This window comes from Eupeodes corollae, chromosome 3 (genome assembly GCF_945859685.1).
Source record: "Eupeodes corollae chromosome 3, idEupCoro1.1, whole genome shotgun sequence".
In the NCBI taxonomy this organism is placed as follows: Eukaryota; Metazoa; Arthropoda; class Insecta; order Diptera; family Syrphidae; genus Eupeodes; species Eupeodes corollae.
Window position 1 is genome coordinate 123,407,821 of NC_079149.1, and position 23,439 is coordinate 123,431,259.

Consider the following 23,439-nt stretch of genomic DNA (forward strand, 5'->3'; position numbering starts at 1 on the left):
TAATCTGATGTATATTTACTTTCTGTAGAATTCCATTTATTTTTTTGAGTAAAAGGTTCCTTGTCAATTATTTGTCTTACCATCAAGTTTCTTCTTTCGTCAAAACATGCCCCAGTAATCATACCTTGCCAGAATTAAATGAGAAGTGTTTTTAAATGAAAAATTATATTTTTAAAGAGCTGCATTTCAATCTTGTTGTCTAAGTTAACGAACAAAATAGAAGCCAATGTATCCACAGATTTGTCAATTGAACAACTAGTTATTCCACGATTAATGGGACCTTTTTCTCTCCCTAATAGAGTCATTAATTTTGTTAATTTTATTGCATTTTAAAAAAGGAACTTGTATTTTACCCACCCTTTATTATCGTTTCTCGCTGAAAATTCACCGTAATTCAGTAACAAGACCAGACAAGTATTAAATGCTGTGTGCTTCCAAGATTATATTTCAAGTTCAAGTCTAACAAGTTATTTACCAAGCTTCAGTCTTAGTTTAAGTGTTCGCGAAATAAGTTGAACTTAAATCTTTTGCAAATCAAAAAATATGTCAGTAATGCTGAATAAATTTTTGATTTCATTCATAATAATTTGTTCCTCTCATTTTGTGTTATCAATGGAAAAAGGGTATTTATAAGATATCCACCCACAAACAAATTTTATAGTATACATAAGCAACCGGTTTATTGAAAGTTGAATATATTGAACATTGTAATCAGATTGTTTAATAGATTATAAAATTTATTTTGTGAGACTATTTTTAGTTTTTATAGTTGTTAAAATAAATTATAAATTATTTTAAAACAAAACAATACAAAAGATCAAATTATCAACTAAACAAGAACAATAAAATGTATCGTAAATGTGTAGTAAGAGTAAAACTGAGTGAGGTTTAAATAGTAAATAAAAACACACTTATCTTACTGATGATAAAGGGTCTTCTAACAAAAGGATTTATTTTGAATTTTCTGCTATTTAGACAGGTGTCAGTTATGAAGCTGTAATCATTAAAAGTTTGACAAGTTTAAACTACTATTATATTGAATATAGAACGTAGTACCCGTAACGTAATGGTAAGTTGGACAGTCATGCCAGATGAATTGGTGTCAATCCCTGCCTTTGCCATCTAAGTTTTTTTTTGACGGATACTGTGAGGAATTGATAAATCATCTAAGAGTAATTCCTGTAATGAAAAGAGGTTTCTTAAAATAAGCGTTCGGGTTCGACTTAAGACTGTAGGTCCCTTCGATTCCCGGCAACATTACTTGAACACAGGAATTGTAGGCGATAGTTTTTAACGCACTGTTGCGCCCGCAACAATCTTCAATAACATTTTAAAATTGTTAAAAGGTGAATATTTTGTTGACACAATTCGTAATTTTCACGGTATAAAAGTTTCCTGACCTTGTTATTCTCGAAGAAGTGATCCAAGTTGGCCACTGAAATTTAGTTATTTTACACCATTTTACTTTCTTCCTTGGGCCCTCAAAAAGATCAAGTCTATGCTAATGCCCCACAATCGACTTAAGATGAAATTCAGGAAGGTGCTGCAACTCTAGCGGCCATTTTGCTGACATCTTTTTCAATTGTTAATCTCATATTTCTGTTTACAATTTAATACGCATATCTTGTTTTCTCTTTAAAAATACTCTTTTTCTTACTATACAAATTAAACCTCTTATTGAAAACCCCCATTTCTTGATTTTTAGCAAATAATTCTTCGTTTTATATTCATTCTTTTCTTAAGTTTTTTTTTTTGTTTAAGATACCCCGGGTGGGTAATACCAACTTATCGTATAGTCATCGCTCATGATCAACACTTGGCATCAATTTAAAGCAAATTATATCAGAATCAAATTGATACCGATATTTTATGTGAAAGCAATAAATTTATTGTTAGTTAACTTTGAAAAAACATTTTAGTTTTATTTATATTAATAAATTAGTTGTGTTTTTCCTTGAAAAGCTTTTAGACATTATAAAACAAATTGTTTGCCAATAAAAAGTTTTGTTCTGAAATCCAACACTTGACAAGTAAAACGTACTAAAAATCAAACAATACACTCTCAAAAATACATTAAAACCGTTGAAATTTACTTCAAAAATGCTTATCATTTTGGAGTCAGCCTCATAACAACGACATCATGTCTTTTTTTAAAGTTCAGCTACGTTTCTTCGCAAATTAAAAATGCACTTTTTAGTGCATTGAAATAATTCGAATTTTCATCGTAAGATAATCTTCTGTGTTGAGATCTATTTTTCCACGGAGGCTATTAGCAGAATTGATGCACTTACAGCTCAGAAATCCAAAAATAATTGTTGAATACCCCCTAAATTCTTAATGTGTTTTAAGTGAATTTGGTTTTAAGTGAATTTGGTTGCTTGTTTCTTTAAAATAAAACCTCTTACTGAAAACCCCTGTTTATAGATAATTTTACCTTTATTTAAAGGTTATACACCATTGTGGCACCAGGGACAATCAAACCGGAGTCCTTATTTCATCTTTCCTTATCACTAAACGACTATCACTCACCCTGTTGTTTTAACATAAGTTTTATAAATTTCTTCAATAACAAAAATCTCTATGAATATGAAAGCATTTACATTGAACCGAAAACAACTAAATTGGTTGAACTACGTGCGCCTTCCGTCGACAGCATACTTGTTAACTTGGAAGTCTTAGGATATTGTGGTGAGCTAACCAAAGATACAGCTTTAATATACTTCGAAAACGAGCCATTTTGGACATTTATTCAAATCAACAAGTTTAAATACAAACCTGGTGAATGGGTACAATTTCGTATAATTTGTATTGATCAATTGACAATACCAGCAAAATTGAATCAAAACATAATTATAAATATTTATGTGAGTTTGAATTAAATGAAGGTTTTGAGGTTTTTAATTTATTTTCTATTTTTAACAGGATGGAAAACATAATCTCGTTAAGACTTTTTTTGACGTGAAACTCGAAAAGGGTGTTTTTAAAAGTAAATTTTTGATTTCCAAACATGCTGTTTTGGGTCAATGGAAAATAAGAGTCACTTCGAAGGAGATTTTTCAACAGAAAACCTTTGAAATTGAAAAATACGAAGTTCCGAAATTTAATGTTTACATCAGAACAAAGAAAATTGTGTCTATTTATGATGATCAGATTGAGTTGGAAGTAAGCGCCAGGTAAGTGTTAGATCGGTTTTCTTTTTAAAACATTTGCCATACGTAATGAGGGCTATCGTGAATAAATTTCCTTCTGAATTTTTGTTAAAGACAAATTCTGAAAAAATAGCGTCAAAGTCTACTTTGCGGATATCTATCAATAAATTCTTTTGGGTAACGGAAATATTATTTTCAACTATTGAAGGAGGAACAAATTCAGTGGAAAATTCTATCATATATATTCAATTCCTTTTGTAAATTACAAGTGTATATACGTTATTGATTCAAAAATTAATTGTCTCTAGCTATTTCTCCGGAGAACCCGTCAAAGGAAATTTATCAATTAACTTAAGTAACACCGATCTTCCATGGCATAAATGGGTACCACCCCCTCCATCAATATCGCGAGAATCCAAAATCAATGGAAAATCAACAATTTTTATTAATTTAAGGAATGATCTTCAGCTAGAAAAAGAAAATGAAGACATTAGTGAACCTCTAGCACCTTTTTCACCACCAATTACACCTTACGAATTTCATATAGAGGCTTATGTTATCGATGCATTAAGTGGAGAAGAGTCATGGACGACTACAGAAATTGAAGTAAACAGTCAGCCTTTTAAAATTAATTTCGAAGCTCCAAGTGAATTTGATTCTGATGAAAACGTCTTTAATATTAAGGTGTATTCAAAATTAAAAGTCGGTCTTAAAGCAATTTAAGATGCTTACTCCCACAAAATAAAATTTACATAATTTTTTGTTTTGTGTTTTCAGGTAAAAGTTAGTGTGAAAGATTTTCAGAACAATGAAATTCAGGATATTAAAACTACGATTGAAATTATAGTTGGATGTTACGAAAAAATTGATAAATATATTCGTAGTTATGCAGATTTTGATGAAGTTCGAATTGAGTATAGAAAAGAAATGGGAAAAGATTTTTCCATAATCAGTGTGAAAAACAAAAATTATACAGAATGTTATTTATATGCAAAATATCAAAGAATTAAATCTTCTACACTAAGAATGTACAAGCAAGTCAAAACATTTGCAATGGAAGTTTTAACAGAAAAGTAATACTTTCAGACTAATAGTTAAAATATTTTAAAACATACATTTTTTATTTTTGAAATGAAAGTCCTAAAGAAGGAAAAGAGCTTGAAGTAAAAATTACAAATCCAGAACCATTGGAAGAGTTTTCATATGAAGTTTTTGCAAGAGGAGACATAATTCAATCGGAACGAGTTATTGTGAGTTTACTTATTATTTTCAATTATTTATTTCTTAATTAAACTAAGGACCCTCCAATTAGGTACCCGGAAACCAAACGTTTTATGTCCTTCGCTTGAATGTGACGTTTTTGATGGTTCCAAGAATTACAATTTATGCTCACCACATTAAGAATGGACATTTTAGTGGGCAGTTGAAGGATGTTGTCATCAAAAGAGCTTCACAAAATTCCGTGAGTTTTAAAATCATTTTTAAGGCTGCAGAATTTTATCAACAAATTTACCCTTAAATTTACTAAAATATTTACAGATTAAAATTGAAAGTGTCAATGAAACCAAACCCGATTCACTCGTTAGCATTAAAGTTACAACAGACAAAGGCTCCTATGTGTGTTTAATGGCACTCGATCAGAGAGGTCTTGATAACATTGACGAAACTTATATTTTCAATGAGGAAAATGTTAATATGAAACTAGGAAATGTTAATTCCGTAAGATCTTATAATATCCCGTTTTATGGCAGAACAGAAGATGTCATAACTTTTTCAAACGTTTTTCCAACTGGTCGAGAAAATGGAAGAAGTGGAGGAGGTATGTATTGCTATTTTAAATTCTTTTCTTATTTATTTCTATATATTTCTCTTTCAATTTGAAGATTTCCCAAGAGTATTTTACACAAAACCCATTAAAAAACGGTATCCCGAAAGTTGGTTATTTAATGATTTTGAAGGGTAAAAATCTGTTTTTGTATTGGGTGCTATCGTGAATAAAATTTACCTCGGAATTTTTTAAACCCTTGAAAATTGCAAAATACAATACTTCTCCTCTGTCCCTTACAACCTCGAATTCGACACATACGTAGAAATGAGAAAAAATACCTAAAAATAAAAAGTTTTGCAGTGTCAGTAAATTCGTACATAATTAATGTTTCAACGTTTCTGGGGAAATTTAATTCACGATAGCATACTTTGAAAATGGCAAAATTGTATATAGAATACTTTGTAATAGGTCCCCAGAAGGAGGTTTTACTACTTTGGAAAATACACCTGACACAATTACTACATGGGAAATAACTGGATTTTCACTTCATCCTGAAACTGGATTGGCTTTTACACAGATTTCAACAAATTTGAAAGTTTTTCAAAATTCTTTCATTTCAATGGATTTACCCATCTCTTTGGACAAAGGTGTAAGAGTAGAAAACTGGTTTTTAAAAGTCATGATTTTTTAAAATATTTTTCATTTCAGTTGGAATATTAAAAGTTAATAATGTTACCAATTATTTGACAAACCAAGACAATTTGACTAATATGTCAGTTGAATGCAATAATGAGGATTTTGATTTTATGGAAGAGAACATACAAAAAAACGATATCAGAATCGCGGATCCTAAAAATCCTGCACCTGAATCTCAAAAAATGCATATTTAGGTAATTGGTGCATGATGGAGTTCCAAATAAGAACAGTATTATTTTGGTTTGTATTTTCGACTTACAGACATTTTTCAATACAAATTATTTTCAAATTTCAAACTTTGCAAACCCAAGATTAAAAGAAAATTTCTTAAGTGGTTGCTTGTATACATTGAAAGAAAAGCCCGACCAAACTGAAAAACATTCTTCTGTAATTGAGATTGAAACAGTCAATGGATTTAATGTAAGGTTAAGAATACTAAAAGCAAAGGTTTTTAATTTATATGAAATTAAGATAAATTTGTTAAAAACTCAGTAGAATAAAAAAATTAAGCATACATGTGTACGAAAAAATATTTGGTGCTATTTTATGTTTTAAATTGTTTTTTGCACAGTTTGAGAATTACGGATTTATAAACAAAAAATAATTATTTCAATTCCCGTGTTAAAGGCCAACTACTTAAGGATGAGAACGTTCTGGACTCAAATGAAGCAGTAGACAATTAATTGTCTTTAGTTTAATCCCAGAAAATTCTTATTCCATGGCTTAGATAGTTTTTTGTAAAAGACATGTAAGAAAAAATAGTAGACGAAGTCTTCCAGATCTCCTAACTCTCAATACTTAACCGATATTCATGGTACAGAGCTTATTTTGAAAAAAAAATGTTAGGAACACTACAAAAAAGTTAATGAGTATTACCCAAACCATAAGGTATTTAAAATAAATAAATAAACTAGGTGGTGCAACAGTCCTTTGAGAACTATGTAGGGCCTAGTGACTTACGACACTCAACCATTTCTATGGACGAGTAATGTTGTCAGGAATGGAGTAGACCTACATTTTTAAGTCAATTCCGAACGCCCAATTTGAGGAAACACTTTTCATGACGAGAATTACTCTCATAGGATCTGTCAATTCCCTGCAAGAGGCAATACCCGCGAATAAAAACGTTGGATGGCACAGGCAGGTATCGAACCCAAGATCTCTGGTATGACAGGCCACCACACTAACCATCATGCCACGTGTATGGTATTTAAGGTCCCACTAAAAAAGTCCAACTTCCATTTTGGCAAAACAAATTTACTCACACTTATAACGGGTTATCCATTTTGCGGCTTCAAAAGTATTGGGCTGGAATTCGACACCTGCCAAACTAAGTTCTCAAACCAATTTTTTTTCAATTCAAAGTCTGACATTTACGAAAATGGATCGCTAAAACTATCGCCCAACAAATTCAAATTGTTAAAACCTGCTACAAAAATGATGATTCTGCCATAGCCACATATCGTGTTTTAAGAGGAGATGATGGTTAACATAATCGTCCAACTACGCAAGCAATTAGCGAAATTGTGAAGAAATTCGAAAAGACTGGATTAGTTACAGATATTGTAAGGCCTGTGCTGTTCATCATCGTTTTGGTCGTACCACTGAAAATATCGCTGTGTAAGTGTCGATTCCTCGTCGTCCTCAGGAATTAGGACTGTATAACGGCGTATGGCGTATTTTCCATTTGCATCTACACCTTCATCCATACAAAGTCCAGAGCACACAACAACTGAAGCCAGCTGACCATTCACAACGTCGTAGTTACGTAGAATGGGTGCTTGAACAACAAACAGTGGTAGACGATTTTTCGAACAAAATTTTCTTCAGCGACGAAGCACATTTTTCACTCGATTGGTATGTTATAAATAATATTGCCGTATTTGTAGTTCTGAGAATCCTCAAGTAATTGAAGAGATGCCACCACATCTACGTTATTATAATAATATTTATAAGAATAAATTAAGAGATATACTTTTATGACATAAACAATTTTGTTCAATCAGCATTTTGTGTATAATATTCTAAGTTTACAGTCTTTTGAATTATAGAATTTAAGACATACAAAATTACGAATAAACTTTATCATACAGAATTTTGATCATACAGGATTCTAATAAACAGTATTTCTACCCGCTTCTGTTTATTGCACATTTTTACTGTGTTACTTATGTACTTACATATGTTTGTTTGTCGCTTTAATTTTCAATAACAACTCCTAGAACTGTTGTAAACACTTTTAACAATTTTTTTCAAACAGTAAAGACCCAAACCATCTATCTGAAAACCACCACACCAAACCCTCAAAGTTACCACAAAATTGTGGTAAGTTAAGCTTAAGAAACCTTAACTTACTCATAAAGCGCACCTGAAACCTCAGAGACTGGAGATCTAAGCCCACCTGATCTTTTACTCAACAGTTACTCTCAGACTCGCCAACGAACAACAGGTGAAACCGTAGCAGTTAAAATTCGATCTTCTTGTAAAGAGTTATAAAATATTCGCAACGGCTTGAAAAAAAAAAGATTCATTCAATTCCGAAATATTGAAGCTGAATCAAGTAAGTCGTCGCTCCACCGCGCCGCGCCGCCGCAGCTGCCACCTTCACCGCCGTACACCCGCCTCCATTCCGTCCCGTATATAGTTCGTAACCACAATTATTACACTGTCGTTTTTCTTGTTGTTGCTGTTGCTGTTTCTATAGTGCTGTTGTCGATGCGCTAAAAAAAAGTTTAAACAAAATAAAAACAATGTATCATATAGCAGGTTTGCTGTTTACGTTTTGCCTTGCGCTAGTCAGTATCGCTCCGGGAAACGGTCAAGGGTCAGTATCTCAATGTGTTTGACCTGGAAACTATCTTTTTATCTATTTATCCACATAAAGTTTCTTGAATGTGAAAACCTTTAATATCTGGAAACGATCAATTTTTATTTTTCAGTCTCGTTAACTTTTACCCCAACACTTTTCGTTACGTTTCTCGCTTGTAAACCATCAACGATATCTCAAGACACAAAGATATATCTACTTCTTTTTTCTTGTTGTAATTCAGCAAATGAATGCTTCAACTTCAAGAGTTATGAAATCAAGTCGTAAAGTAGTCATTTGTGGTTTCAGATACAAAAGTTTATTTTTTCTTCGGTGTGTTTTGTTTTTGTTGTTGTTTTGTTCACCTCTCAATGGGAATGGGAATATGATGCACGAAAGATTGTTTCGCAAAAAAGTTTAAAAAAACGAGTTCGTTTCCGTAAAAAGTGTAAAAGTCTCAAGCTTCTTTTTTTTTGTGTGCAGTCTTGACAGAGTGCAAAAAATGATGAATCAAAGTTTAAAATTATAGATGATGGAAATTAACAAAAAAAAACTTAATGTTCCGGATTCATGAATGTCTTTTGATTTTTGTTGTGTATTGTTGAAAAATTGGTAGGTACCTAGATACATTTAACTTGCTTCAACCTTTGCGGTCTACCTACGTACCCCTATAAGAGTCACCTTGTTTTACCTTGAATGAAAAATAAAAAAAAAAAACAGAAAATACAATCCCAGATTTGAGTTCGCCTTATTTCGAGTGGTTGAACGCCCGCACAATATTAATGAATATAATATAAAAAAAATACTAGATCAATAATAAAATTAATAATAATTAAACAACAAATTGTTGAGTGTCAAGTCAATATCTTAGACAAAATTCGTGTCTATGGTTAAATGATGGTGCGAGAGTGATGTGATGTCATTTTTTGTGAATAAACAAATAGTTATACATTTTAAGAGTCTTTTGAACCCCACATCTTTGTGCTGAATACTAGTATTTCGTTCGATTCGTTGAGGTTTAGAAATTGTTATTGTCATTTTTATTTATTGGCAAACTAGCTTAGGTTTTGAATGAATCAATAATTGATTTGTGTTATTATTTTCTACAGAAAAAAAGATATATTATAATTTTCATTCAATATTAATAAAGGGATTGCAATGTTTTGAGTAAAATTTAAAAAAATTTATAATTAGTGAATAGTAATTATTTATATTTCCGATAAATAATTAAAGTTAACGTGGGTGATAAACGATGCTTAAAGTTGTTTGACGTTTCATTCGTCTAAATTTGTAAAGTTCAATAAAAATAATATTTACATTTATGGAAAGTCGTTGTTTAATAGAATAAATAGAAATTTTCTCAGTTGTCAAGTGTTGCGTGTTGTGTACAGAAATAAATTAAAGGTTGTAATTTACCATATTGTTATTACAATTTTTTCATAAACAAGCTGAGAAGTGACTCAGATTAAACGATATGTTAATTTTTAGCTTGACTCAAATTTAATGAGGAAAGAAGATTGGGCCAAACAAATAGTGTAGTTTCACGCTCATTTTTGAATATTTTCCTCTTTAGACACAAGTACACATCCTCAAAATTCAGTTTTAAAAGTACAAAATCTTTTGTTTGCATCTTAGTTCCTTAAAAAGTGTATTTGTATAGTTTTTAAATTTAAACTGGGGGTGAAATCCATAAAAAAACTAAATTTTCTACGAAATTCATAAAATGCTTTGTTCTTAATTGTTTTTCATATTTTGTTTATTTGGCGTCAAAAATGGTCCAATTCCTGCATTTTGACAATATTTAGGGTTCCAAATTTTATCAAATGGAAGGTTGATAATTAAAACGTTCTATAATAATTATTAATTATATCTGTGAAGTAAAGAGGTTACTACCTAGTTAACCCAAGGAATACGACTTCGTTGTTAAAAATTCTACTAAATTATAGAGTTACGAGAACATGTGACAGAATGGAGAATAACTCATTCCAAATACTAAACTTAGGCTAAGGCTTCCAGGAAGATTTCATACACCAATGGCCTTACTTTGAAAAAAATTAGAACTTTATTTAGCCTTTCTTATCACTCTCCAAACATTTCTCTTATCAACCGGGGCCAAACATTTTATTAGGGTAAAAGGGGGTCAAGTATATATTTTTGCAAATTACTTAAACAAATTTAGTTTCTTAAAAGTTGACAGATACGTGATTTTTGTCAACAGATTCTTATTTTTCGTTCGGAATTTGTTTGTATTTGGTTATATCTGAAAAATATTTTCTATTAAAAACCAAGATACAGAATAGTACCATTTTCAAAAAAAATATTTAGTTTTATAATTCGGGAACAACGTTCAGACAGTAAAATTATCTATAGACTAATAAATATATTAACATGTTTATGACATGTTTATGACATGTGTACACTCCTAAATTGTATTGACCATTATATAACGGGATAATGGTCAGGGTCTTTTTGTTAGTGCTCTTAATAACCTTTAAAATAAGCCATACCATGATTATTGGGCATCTCCCTAAAATTTTTTGCTGAGATCCAAAATAAGAGGACCTTTTAAGGAATGTTAAGTTTGTTTAATTAAAGCTCTTCACCAAATTTCAGTTTTGTCGGAATTGTTTGGAAGTGATTTATAAAAATTTTCTTGGATAGTAAGCTATGTAAAGTAGAGAGATGGAAGAAGAGATCAATAACCACATTTAAGCTTACAAATATTATAAACGATCAGATCATTCAATAGTGTCAGTTCAATTTATACCAAAAAGCTGACAATAGTCAAACATTTCTGTTCAAACGGTTGAAGGACTTGATCTCAAAGTTTTAAAATGTCACTGTCAGGAGGTTAGCTCCTGGATTAAATTTTGATTCTTCGCAAAACATTTATTTTTTAACCAATCAATCACAACATCAAGTTTCTAGCATCTGATTGGCCAGCTGCCAAAAAATTGCCTTCCAATTAAGGCAACTTTATTGGAAAGTTAACTGGAAAGTTATTCAGTAGATCATCTTTTTTTTTGTTCAACTGAAAGCTGAAAACTTTATTTGTCAATGATTGATTTATTTATTTTCTGCACAATTCAATTTTACAAATACAAATCTTGATGGACTTAAAGCTAGCTTTAGGAGTGTTTTGTAGGGAATAAGATTTTTATAATTTTTTTACGATGAGTTAAAGAAGATGTTAGTAAAGTAAAGTTCCATGTTTCAAATTTATGGCACTTGAAAAACTAACTATGTGCTTTATTCAAAATATACATTCAAAGAATGCAGTTGACTGCAAATGAAGTCCCTTATGTTGTCTGAATAAACCATTTCTATATAGAATTGTAAGTTCAGACAAATTTAAATTGGGGAAATTGTGTTAATAAATAAATCTGACAATAATTGTTTGTGCTTAACATTATTAATTTGTAACAAAGTTGACACTACACCAATTTTTGAGACTATTATTGTTTAAGATTTGTAATATTAATGAATAAATTGTGTTTTTAAGTGAAGAACTTGCAATCGACAACAGAGTGTTTCTTTTGTGACAGCCAAGCTGACAGATTGTTAAGCTAACTTTTAAATTTAACTGTATTGTGCATGCAATACCTATGTACTTAAGTCGGCGGTCATGTGTGCATGTTGTTGTTCCTAGCTTTGTCATACCTCAATTAGAAAGGCAGAAATGTGGTTTAAGCAGCAACATTCTACATATTTGACAAACCATTCATTTATTTAAATGAGGAAATACAAGCAGTCGTTAAAATGTGCGATTTGACGCCATAATAATAAATAAAATAAATCAAACAATCCTAGTTCACACTACGAGTATATACCTATGTATGTACAAAGCACCCGCTGCTGTGGAGGCAGCATCTCATTATACTCAAACATCTTATATTATAAACCTATCATTTAAAAAAAGACAATTAATATTACAATTAATATTACAAATTACAATTGAATATTACAAACTTTTTGGAGTGTTTTATATAAATTTAAATTTCTTAACATGTAAAATTGTCCATTATTTCAACAGAGAAATTCTCAAAACTAGATCACCAGTTGCATCTCAAAATTTTGTGATTCTCAAAGTTTCAACTCAATTGTAATTCTATTCTGAATTCTCATTTCTATTTTTAAAATTCAAAATAGCTACAATTTTAATACATACATGATACATAAAAAGCAAGAACAAGTTTTTTTGCTTCGTTTTTGATTTTATAATTTATCAATCCAAATGGAAAACAAACTGACAACAAAACTACTTACCATTGTCTATAATAACAATTATCTATAGTTTCATACATAAATGTATACAAAACATAAGAATGATTAATTAATTATTCAAAAAAACACTTATACTATGTACATTTTATAGTCTGAGTTTTGAGAGTTGCGGGGGACCCAGCAACAGCAGATAATCAATTATTATTATTCTTGTCAAATTGTATGATTTTTTATTTTGTTTCCCATTTAAATCATATGAGAATTTTAAAATAAATTAATACATAAATAAATAATTGCTAAAATGTTTTTTGTTAGTTCTCTAAGCTAAGGTTTATATTTTCATATGAACTATTTTTTTAAATTCTTAAAACCGTATAATTTCAAAGAGTTTTGTTTATGAATGAATAAGTTTTAAAACTAAGTAAACTACAAATGTCGGACTGTAAATTCTTTCATACGAAATGGTAAATGTTAATTGATTGGTAACAGTAGTAAAAATTGAATTGATTTGTTTTATTTCTAAGAATGCGGAACATGCAATTTTTTATTAATTTGTACAAAAAAAAATTTTTATTTTGTTTACAAAAAAGATGATTTGGGATGATTTGTTCATTGATTAATCAATCAATGATTGATTGATAAACTAAAAGTAAAAATTAAAAATATTCTCGCTGAAACTTATGAAAGAATATTCCAAATCTTATGCAACGGCTGAATTATTCACAAATGCCTTGGAACATGTTCAAGTGATGAGCAATCGACAAATTATTGGGTATTGAACTAAACTTTAAATTAATGGGCTTGGTTTTGTGAGACATTTTTCGTGACTTATTGTTTGCCTTAAAACTTCTTATAGAGTACATTTTGTGTCTTTTGCGAATACGTGTAAAGTAGGTACGTGAATTGTGTACAGAAACAAATTGAGTAATAAAGGCCGCATAGAAATTTAACACATTTTCTATTGATAATTTATTTAAAAACAACAAATGCAAACATAATATAATTCACTGTGCCGCATGCAAGTGCAAAAAGTTAAGTTAAATATGTAAGTAACAGAGTTGCCATTAGGATCTTAAAGAATTCAATTCAAGGCACTTATTTCTAATGGTTCTGTTTTATTGCGGAATGTCGAGAATAAAGTTTTAATTGGATTTTTTCCCAACGACTTAATTTGAAAATGCAAAAATTGTCTCACTTCTTGAACTTAAAAAACTCAAGCTTAACATATTGAAATAAGAGCTTATGTCCGCTAGAAACTGAAATTCTTGTTACAAACAAGTTCTAAAGGATGGTTTTGACATTTTTCTCCTTTTTTTCAGAAATGGGACAAATTCGATAGAAGTTTTATCCATGATAACCCCCAAAGTTTACAATTGGTTCTAAAACAAATGCTAGAATGGAGAATATCGACGGTTTATGATAATAAAGTTTGGACAGAGCTTGTCCAAAATTTGTCACCATTGTAAGAAATATAGCCCAGCTATCAATTCATATGTAGTGATTGTCTATAGACGTATTTTTGTTATTTATTCATTCAAACAAATCTATTCAACAAAAGAATTTCAACAAAAACATAGGTTCATTAGTTTTACAGTTTAAAAAGTAAGCTTAAACTCTGCCTTTAAGTGTGCAATTTTTTTTCACTTTTTTGTACATTACGGGTGGTATCTTGGAAATACCTTGACTTGAGTGATATTCATTTTTAATAAGTCGAGCAGGTTTTGTGTTAGGCAATCAAATTGCAATTTTCAAATGAATTCTAATTATCTAAATTCAGATGCGACTCCAAACTCTATAACCTGTATTACAAACATTTTAAGGCTGAACCATTTATGTTTAGACAGTTGTTAACAGAAGAAAGCACAACGATTTGGAAGACAAATTTATTTATTTTAAGTTTTAAAATATATGGGAAAAAAATATAAAAATAATGTTAAAAATTTAAATCAAATTTCGTATTTATAAAACTTGTATTTGAAAACCATGACAGAATTCATTTCTAGATTTATCGAAACTAAAGGAGATATTAAAACAACCTAAATTGTGTCAAAGTGTCTGGAAAGTTAGTCAAGAAAAATTTCCCGAATTATTAAGACAAGTCAACTTATGTCAAAATGACAATTTATCATGTTTTGTTCATTCAACTGAAAGCTGAATTTTATTACTCTATGATTTATTAATTTTCTGTACAATTCCATTTAACATCTTGTGTTCCCTGTCAAATTGGAAAAGAAATAAGTAATATTTCTTTACAGCACAAAATGCAAATGGTGATATACTTGTTTGAGGAGTGTTTATTGTAGGCAATTATGTTTTTAATAGTTTTTGTTCATTGAATTGGAGGAAGAGGTGAGTGAAGTAAAGGCCCAGGTTTGAAAGTTATGACATTTGAAAAACTAGCTAGTTGCCTTAGGTAAAAGTTACGTTCAAAGATTGCAGCTGACTGCAAATGAAGTCCCTAATGTTGTCTGAACCTGCCCAATTACTTTTATGACACTTTAAATGACTTTAAAGTTTAACAGCTTTTAATTGCCAGAGCTACCAACTTGAACCCATAAATGAAAGACTTTTAACTTGCTCTTGCGAAACTTCTCTTCATATCTTAAAAAGAAAATAATATTTTTAGGATTAAATCATCAAAAAACAGGTGTGATCTTAAAGTTGGATTCGAAATGAAGATTCTGATTTCGAAAATTGAAACTTTTTAACCAAAATTAACAATTAACTAACTCTTTAAGTGAAAAAGGGACACAGTTTGGGTTCACGCCAAATAGTAATTCTCCTAATACTAAGTTTAATTTAAGGTCGACCTAAAAAATGTATTATTAATATATTGAAAACAAACATTTTAGGCTAGGTTCTTTCAATTTAAACGGCATTCAGATCTCAATTCAAATGATTTGGATTTCTTTTATTAATTATAAACTATTAAGGTATTAATTCTCTCTCTTCTTAATTGTTTTCTAAAATATAATTAAAAGAAAGAACAAGTATCTGATAAGTGATTCTATTAAAATAAACAAGCTGACCACAAAACTGCTCCCATTTTCTTTGACAACTTAGTTATTACCATTTAAATTAATCATGGTTCCAAACGTTTAAGACAGCAAATTCAGAGCTAGTACTATAAATCATTTTGATTGCTTTTTCTTCAGAGAACAAGAAACCAGTATAAGACGAACTTTTGGATGATAATGTGCTGCAATCAAATAAAATCAATACTTAAAACTTGTATACAAAACAACAACAAATATATTGGCAATGATCCAAGGACTAATTATTGAACCAAATCTCATTCACACACTCGTTTATTGCAAATAATAATTCATTATGTTAATTTTTAAATAAAACAAAAAATTTAAAACAAAATTCTTAATCAGATGTTCAACAAGTTTAATAAATGTCCAAAGATATTATCACCACCAGATGAAACGTCATCACAGAAGTCACATTTATTGTAGACTTATAATTATTTATTTATTGTTATTATTTTCCAAAACCCGTTTTTACTACACAAAATTTTATACGCAAATCTAAAATTTAAATAATAATCATTAAAAGTACGCATACGCCTGAATGTACGACTGGCGCTAAATCCGTTACCGTACACTGTTTTATTTTAAATCTTGCATTATTTAATTGAGATCTATTTACAGAAAAATGTGTTTAAAAATGTCAACATAGATTTTTGATATTAATTTTTGTCCTGCAGATACTACTCAATAATTGCTCCAAATACTATCCGTCCAAATTCACAATACCATGTTGCTGTTACAATCCACAAAAGCAACGAACCAGCTACCATTAAAGTTGGTATCCTCAGCTCTAAATTTACAGACTTCAAAACTGTTGAAGTGCGACCATATTCATCAGAGTTAGTTCACTTTGAGGTAAGTTCACACGGTGAAGAGTTCTTTTCCAAATTATTCTTCGTTAGGTTTCTTTAAATGCAAAAACACCATTTAAAGAGTCAATCAACACATTTTTTTTTAAATTCAAAGATTTTCTGTGCATAAATAAATGTTTAATAAAATGTATGTTAGCTCGTCCAAACCTTCTTATTTCAAGCTAAACTCTAAATAAAAACTTAACGAAACTTTAATAATCCTCATTTGAATTCTTTTTCTAGATTCCAGATCTCAAGCCTGATCGGTATAGTTTGACAGTTGAGGGCCTTGTTGGCATCACTTTTACCAATGAAACCAAGCTGATCTTTGAATCCCGACAATTTACAGTACTAATTCAGACCGATAAGGCCATCTACAAGCCTGGCGATGTTGTTCATTTTAGAGTTTTGCTTCTGGACTCAAATCTAAAGCCAGCTAGAAATTATGGAACAGTTAATCTTGAAATAAGAGTAAGTCTTTCTCATATCTTAGCGTAAACTTATTTAACTCATAACACATTTTTTTAAAATTAGGGTGCAAGTGAAAACCTTATAAGAACTTCAAAAAATGTCCGTTTCACCAGTTCTGTGTTCACCGATGAACTTCAACTATCCACATTTCCAGTTTTGGGCGAATGGTCAATAAATGTCGAAGTGCATGGAGATCATTATAAGCAAACTTTCGAAATAGCCGAATACATTTTGCCCAAATTCGAAGTTGCTATCGATACTGCCAAGCATGCAATCTACAAAGATGGCAAAATCACCGCTACAGTGCGTTCAAGGTTAGTTTCATTCCGACGACAAGATTGAATACTACTAACTCAACTTGTTTTGATTCCCACTTTTTATAGATACGCCTTTGGAAAACCCATAAAAGGTGAAGCAACAATCTCAGTGTATCCGAAATTCTTCGGATCACTTCAACCATTTGTGTTCGATTTAATCACACGCAAAGTAGTTCCAATCGATGGAAAAGCTTATGTTGAATTTGACATCAAAGAAGAGTTGAAATTCAAAGAAGACTTTGAACGTGATATTCTCTTGGAAGCAGTGGTGGAAGAGGAGACTTCAGGGGCTAAACAAAATACAACAACAGTTGTTAATTTGTTCCGAGATCGATATAGTATCGAAACAATCCGAATTCCAAAGTATTACATTCCTGGTGTGGCGTTCGAGGTGATTGTGAAGATTGTACGAAACGATGGAAGTCCGTTGAAGGATTTCAGTACTGATATTTCAGCATTTTTGACGAATTCATATGGCGGAAGTGAAATGTACAATAAGACAGGTTATACTCTGGATGGAAATGGAGTTGTCAAGTTGAAATTCACAGTTCCTGAGGAGGATAAAGATGCTTACCATTCAGTTATCGTAAGTCTTAAAAGGGCGTTGAAATTTGATCAGAAATTCAAATAAAAAATTGGTCTAATTTAAAGGTGAATTATATGGATGTTTCTATTGATGCTGGAAAAATACCAAGGAAATACTTGAATAGCAAAAACTTCATTTTAGCTCAAATTATAACTGATCGGTAAGTTATTGTTTGTTTTGTTTTTATCATGAAGTTTTCTAAGGGAAATGGTATTTTTTTAATTCTAGGCCAATGGTTAATCAAGAAGTCAATGTGGTCGTGAAAACCAATCAACCAATGCAGTATTTTGTATACCAAATTGTTGGAAGGGGCGATATACTGATGTCGCGTTCAGTTGATGTAAGTGGACGATTGTAAAATGCATTATATAATTTATAAATGACTTAATAAATAAATGTCCTCAGATGTTACAACGGTGATAACGTTTCTAAAGGGATTTCTAATAAAAAAAATTATTTTTAAAAGTCCACTATTTGGTAAACTGATAGAAAAAATGTAGTTGTAAGAAAAATACAACTATTACTAATGTATCCGAAGTAGTATTGACAAAAACCCCGACTAGGTTTTTAGTCATTTAAAGTTCAGTTAATGATCAAGTTTAAGCAATGTCGCAATGTCGTGTCTTTGCTAATTGTGTTTTGAAATCTATCAAAATGATCCGGCTTTTAATCCAACGTAATATATTTTCATTCCCAAGTTGTCACTTTTTGGTGTTGTTTTTGGGCTGTCAGTGTGATTGGCCTGTACTTCGAAAAAAAGACTGTTACGGTTAAAGGATTACTCTAGCAAACTAAGATTCATGATTTTTACGACCGGAATTCCAAGACACTGATGTGGATGACTTTCGTTTTTATCAAAAGACGTTCTTAAACAATCATTAACTTTTTTGAAGTAGCAAATTTATAAAAGATATCAATAAATTACAGTTTTGATAAACTTTCCATAATACTTCTATAAAACGAAGTACCAGTGGCGTGATAGTTAGGGGGTAGAACTGTCATTACAGTGTTCTTGGGTTCAGTCCTTGCCCGAGCAACCTAAAGTTGAATTCGGCATATAAACTGAAGGTCCCCTCCATTCCTGATAACATTACTCGCAGAAAGGAATGATTGAGAGTTGTAAATCACTAGGACCTGGCTCTGTACGAACTATTGCGCCAACTTATGTATGTATAGATTTCCGAAAACTTATTTTGATTCACAAAAATAGAAATGTAATCAGAAAGATATAAAGGTTCGAAACAGTCTTGAAGTTTCTTTTAAGATTAAGATTAAGATTAAGATTAGTCAACGAACAAAATCGTTTACTAATTTTATTCTGATTTTAGGAATAGAAACAAAGTTTTTGATTTTTACAGTGGAGTTTAGTTAAGCTTGTGAAATACAATTTTTTTAAAGTTTTAGGGAAGCTTGCTTTTAATATGAATGTCTCAAAAAGCTGCATTAAAACATCATTAACTTCCATAATGTAAAATATTGAGGGTGTCATAATGAGGAATAATACATTTTTGAATCGTAGTCAAAAAATTGTTTTACAATTTTTTGTCAAAACCTATTTGTATCCCCTTTTAGCCAAAATCATTTTCAAGAAAGATATGAAAGTTTTGATAAAATTTTATTTTTTTGTTCGTCTTTTTCAAACATTTTCTTGTATCTATTCTCAGGTCCCCAATACCAAATTCCATGCATTTAAATTCCTTGCAACATTTCCCATGGTTCCCAAAGCCAAACTCCTAGTCTACATGGTTGTAGATAGTGAATTGATATACGATGAGCAAGTCATTGAATTCGGTCAGGATTTGGTGAATTTTGTAAAAATCGAAGCACCTGTTCGTGCACCACCAGGACAAGACATCGACATCACCATAACCACAAAACCTCATTCCTACATTGGTTTGATGGCTGTTGATCAAAATGCTCTTAACATTCGAATGGGTAAAGACCTTTCAAGACATCTTCCATCAACAATTCTTAAGTTTCTCTCTCTCCAAAGGTAACGACTTAAGCAGTGGAGGAGTTATGTCAGCATTGGATAAATATAACTTGGCTGATACAAAATCACCGATTGGAACACCTGGAAGGCAATCAGGAGTCATTACCATGACAAATACACAATATGTTGTTGGATACGGTAAGATCTAGATTGTCTAAAAAGCTTTCAAACTTTATTTATACAGAGTTTTTCTTTTATAGATCCTCAAACAACAACCTCCCCTTCGGTCACCATGAACGATGATGACAAGGAATCTAACGTTAAAAAGACTGATATTGGTCCAGCACATAAATTCGAAGTCAATACTAGACCTCCATTGGCTGGACCGTATGCCTTTAGCAGAATCCCAAAACCCTTCTGGAGTCGACCAAGGGTTCATGTCATGCAAGACGTAGCTGATACTTGGATTTTCATGAATATTTCATCAGGGTAAGCAGAGGTAGTCTTTGTTATAGAGATCTTCCTGTCTTACTTGTCCTTTCCATATTTAAGAAATGAAGGTCGAACAACAATTCACAAACGACTTCCTAGCCAAATGCGTTCATGGGTTCTGACTGGATTCTCTCTGGACCCAGTTACCGGTCTGGGGCTATCAAACCCCATGAGCAACCTTCAGTCGTTTAGAGACTTTTACATCTCCACAGATCTGCCATATTCCGTGAGAAAGGGTGAAGTTCTTGCAGTTCCCTTCACTGTCTTCAATAACATGGACAGGAATCTGGATGTTGAAGTGACTCTCTACAATACAGCTCAGGAATTTGATTTCCCACACTTGGAGAACAAAGTAGAACCTGCTCCCAGTAAGTTGTGTCTTTCTTTAAAAAGGTAGTATTCCTTCTTAAGTGTTCGATTCTCTCTAGAAATCGAGCTCTACAATCGCAGAGTCATCAAAGTCCCAGCCCGATCGGATCAATCATTGTCCTTCCTAATTCGACCAAAGAAAGTCGGACATGTGACTATCAAGGCCGTGGCAAATGCCCAACTAGCTGGAGACACAGTGGAGAAATCACTCCTAGTCGAACCAGCTGGAGCCATGGAGCGCATCAATCGTGGCTTCCTTTTAGATTTAACTGCCAAACCTCAAATAATGGAGAACATAACCATCGACATTCCTAAAAATGCAATCCCTGAATCAGCTATGATCGAAGTATCTGTTGTTGGTGATCTTGTTGGAAGTGCTATCAAAAATGTCGAGAATCTTATCCAACTGCCAGTTGGTTGTGGTGAACAAACTATGGTTAACTTTGTTCCCAACATCATGGTCCTAAGGTATTTACAGGTTTGTATCTCATCAAAGAGAATCCTTCTCAAGGCTCTTACTGAAATTCTTTCCTTTTATGTTCTCACAGAGAATTCGTAAACTCTCGCCAGCAATCGAGAATAAGGCTAAAAAATTCTTAGAAGTCGGCTACCAACGAGAACTCTACTATCGCCATAAAAATGGAGCTTTTAGTTCTTTTGGAGTGAAGGAGAAAGACGGTAGCACTTGGCTGACCGCCTATGTGGCCAAATCATTCCGACAAGCTAGTGTCTATACACAAATTGATGAATCTGTCATCAAGGGTGCTCTGGAGTATTTGTCAAGAATCCAAAGGGAGGATGGAAGTTTCAACGAGTTGGGTGATGTTTTTGAAAAGCTGGACGATGAGAATGTCAGTCTGACAGCATTCACAGTGTTGGCTTTTATGGAGAATTCGGTATGGCTTACAAACAAACTATCTTCCTCTTAAATTCTAATATTCTCATTTCCATAGGAATCCTATCCTGAGTATAAGAATCACATTGCTCGTGGTTTGGATTACATAGCCCGTGGTCTAGATTCCACTAAGGATGCTCATTCACTGGCAATTGGAGCCTATGTCCTCGCCATAGCCAAACATGGAGCAAAGGGTGCATTTATTCAGCTTCTTGATAGCATGTCGAATGTTGAAGACGGCAAGAAATGGTGGAATAAGACAACTCCCGAGGGTGACAAGAAATCCCCATGGTACAATCGAACACGATCCGTCAACATTGAGATCACTTCCTATGCGGCGATGGCTCTGCTCGAGAGTAACCTCATTGCCGATGCTTTGCCAATTCTCAAATGGTTGGTCGATCAAAGGAATATGTTTGGAGGATTTGCCTCATCCATAGACACCGTTGTTGGTCTCGAGACTCTGATCAAATTCTCAGAGAGAACATCGAATCAAGGAACAAATGTTCAGGTGGTTTTCAACTACGGTCAAGGAGCTGAGACAATGTTAAATGTGAATGCAGAGAATGCAATTGTCCTCCAATCCTATCAACTTCCAGCAACTGTCAGGAACTTAACCATCTCGGCGACAGGTCGTGGAGCAGCACTGGCCCAAGTCTCATATAGATACAACACAAACGTCACTGGAGCATGGCCAAGGTTTATTCTAGATCCACAAGTTAATCGAATATCACATGCGGATTATCTGCATCTGTCTATTTGTACAAGGTATGTGGTTGGTTTGAAGAGGTCTTGACAAAGGCAAATCCTTAAAAATTCTCTTGTAGTTTCATACCCGTTGAAGGAGGCGCTGAACGATCAAATATGGCAGTAATGGAAGTGAGTCTTCCAAGTGGATTCACAGTCGATTTAGATACTTTGCCTTCACTAGAAGCTAATGAAAGGATAAAGGTTCGTATGGAAAGCTTAAATCTGGGAAGCAAAAAAGCTTACAAATCTCTTCCCATTTCTAGAAAGTTGAAACTAAAAACCGGGACACGGTTGTGATTGTGTACTTTGACTATTTGGACCACAGGGAAATTTGTCCAACTCTGGACGCTTACAAGACTTACAAAGTCACGAAGCATTTACCAGCTCCTGTTGTGATTTATGATTACTATGACAATGGTAAGAGGAGGAACCAGACTATCTTTGAGCCTGTAATATTTTAAGTATCCATTTCAGCTCGAAAGGCTCGAATGTTCTACCGAGCGCCAAAGTCAACCCTCTGTGACATATGCGATGGCAGCAATTGCGATAATTTCTGTGAGAAAGCCGAGCAAAGGCAATCCCGTCGCCTAGATGACGCTGACGACGCCAGCAAGAAAGACGGATCAAATGGCGCCCAACAGTGGCTGCCTCAATCTTTGTACAGTATTGTGATCGCTTTAATCCTCTCAAGGATTCTACTGTAGATTCAAATTATCTATTCTAATTTTATAAATAATTAACAAACCTTCATTCTATTTTGTTTAAAACTAAAAACCAACGAAAAACACATCAACAAAACATCAACAAGCTTTAACCAATAATAATTATAACTGTAATCGTGATACTATATTTTGTTTTTATTTGTTTAAAAATGTATTGTGTATTTTTTTTTTTGTATGTTCAATTTAATAATTATAATAATTAATTTACTAATATTTATTATTTTTTTTGACAATAACTTTCGAGTGATATTTAAAAAAAACAAAAAAGTTACAAACGATAGAAACACGGTTAATTTAAATATTGTTCAAAAACCGATAAGAAAAACCGTTAATTTAGTTTGTAAATTAAAAAAATAAACTTAAGAACTAAACTAA

The 23,439-nt window shown here is 32.0% G+C and overlaps 2 protein-coding genes across 4 annotated transcripts; both read left to right on the forward strand.

The window, feature by feature from the left end:
- The first annotated feature begins 456 nt into the window (after positions 1-456).
- Positions 457-6,145, forward strand: LOC129952661 (CD109 antigen-like). Of its 3 annotated transcripts, XM_056065406.1 has the most exons (12): positions 457-623; positions 2,447-2,864; positions 2,923-3,173; positions 3,458-3,851; positions 3,927-4,222; positions 4,288-4,399; positions 4,462-4,611; positions 4,689-4,968; positions 5,033-5,108; positions 5,386-5,564; positions 5,626-5,807; positions 5,875-6,145. In XM_056065406.1, the coding sequence occupies exons 1-11, from the start codon at positions 544-546 to the stop codon at positions 5,805-5,807; spliced, it is 2,418 nt and encodes an 805-aa protein (XP_055921381.1). In that variant the 5' UTR covers positions 457-543; the 3' UTR covers positions 5,875-6,145. The 3 variants fall into 3 exon arrangements, with proteins under 3 accessions (XP_055921381.1, XP_055921382.1, XP_055921383.1); XM_056065407.1 differs by having other exon boundaries at positions 459-623; positions 3,458-3,833; positions 5,626-6,145; XM_056065408.1 differs by having other exon boundaries at positions 499-545; positions 5,626-6,145.
- Positions 6,146-8,039: 1,894 nt separating this feature from the next.
- Positions 8,040-23,184, forward strand: LOC129948980 (thioester-containing protein 1 allele R1). The gene is made up of 17 exons (XM_056060147.1): positions 8,040-8,437; positions 16,356-16,533; positions 16,773-17,000; positions 17,064-17,314; positions 17,384-17,903; positions 17,969-18,063; positions 18,132-18,243; positions 19,568-19,838; positions 19,897-20,034; positions 20,097-20,325; positions 20,389-20,696; positions 20,757-21,175; positions 21,246-21,593; positions 21,651-22,360; positions 22,420-22,543; positions 22,606-22,759; positions 22,817-23,184. Exons 1-17 carry the CDS (start codon positions 8,364-8,366, stop codon positions 23,044-23,046), a joined length of 4,389 nt encoding a protein of 1,462 aa, XP_055916122.1. The 5' UTR covers positions 8,040-8,363; the 3' UTR covers positions 23,047-23,184.
- The last annotated feature ends 255 nt before the right edge of the window (positions 23,185-23,439 follow it).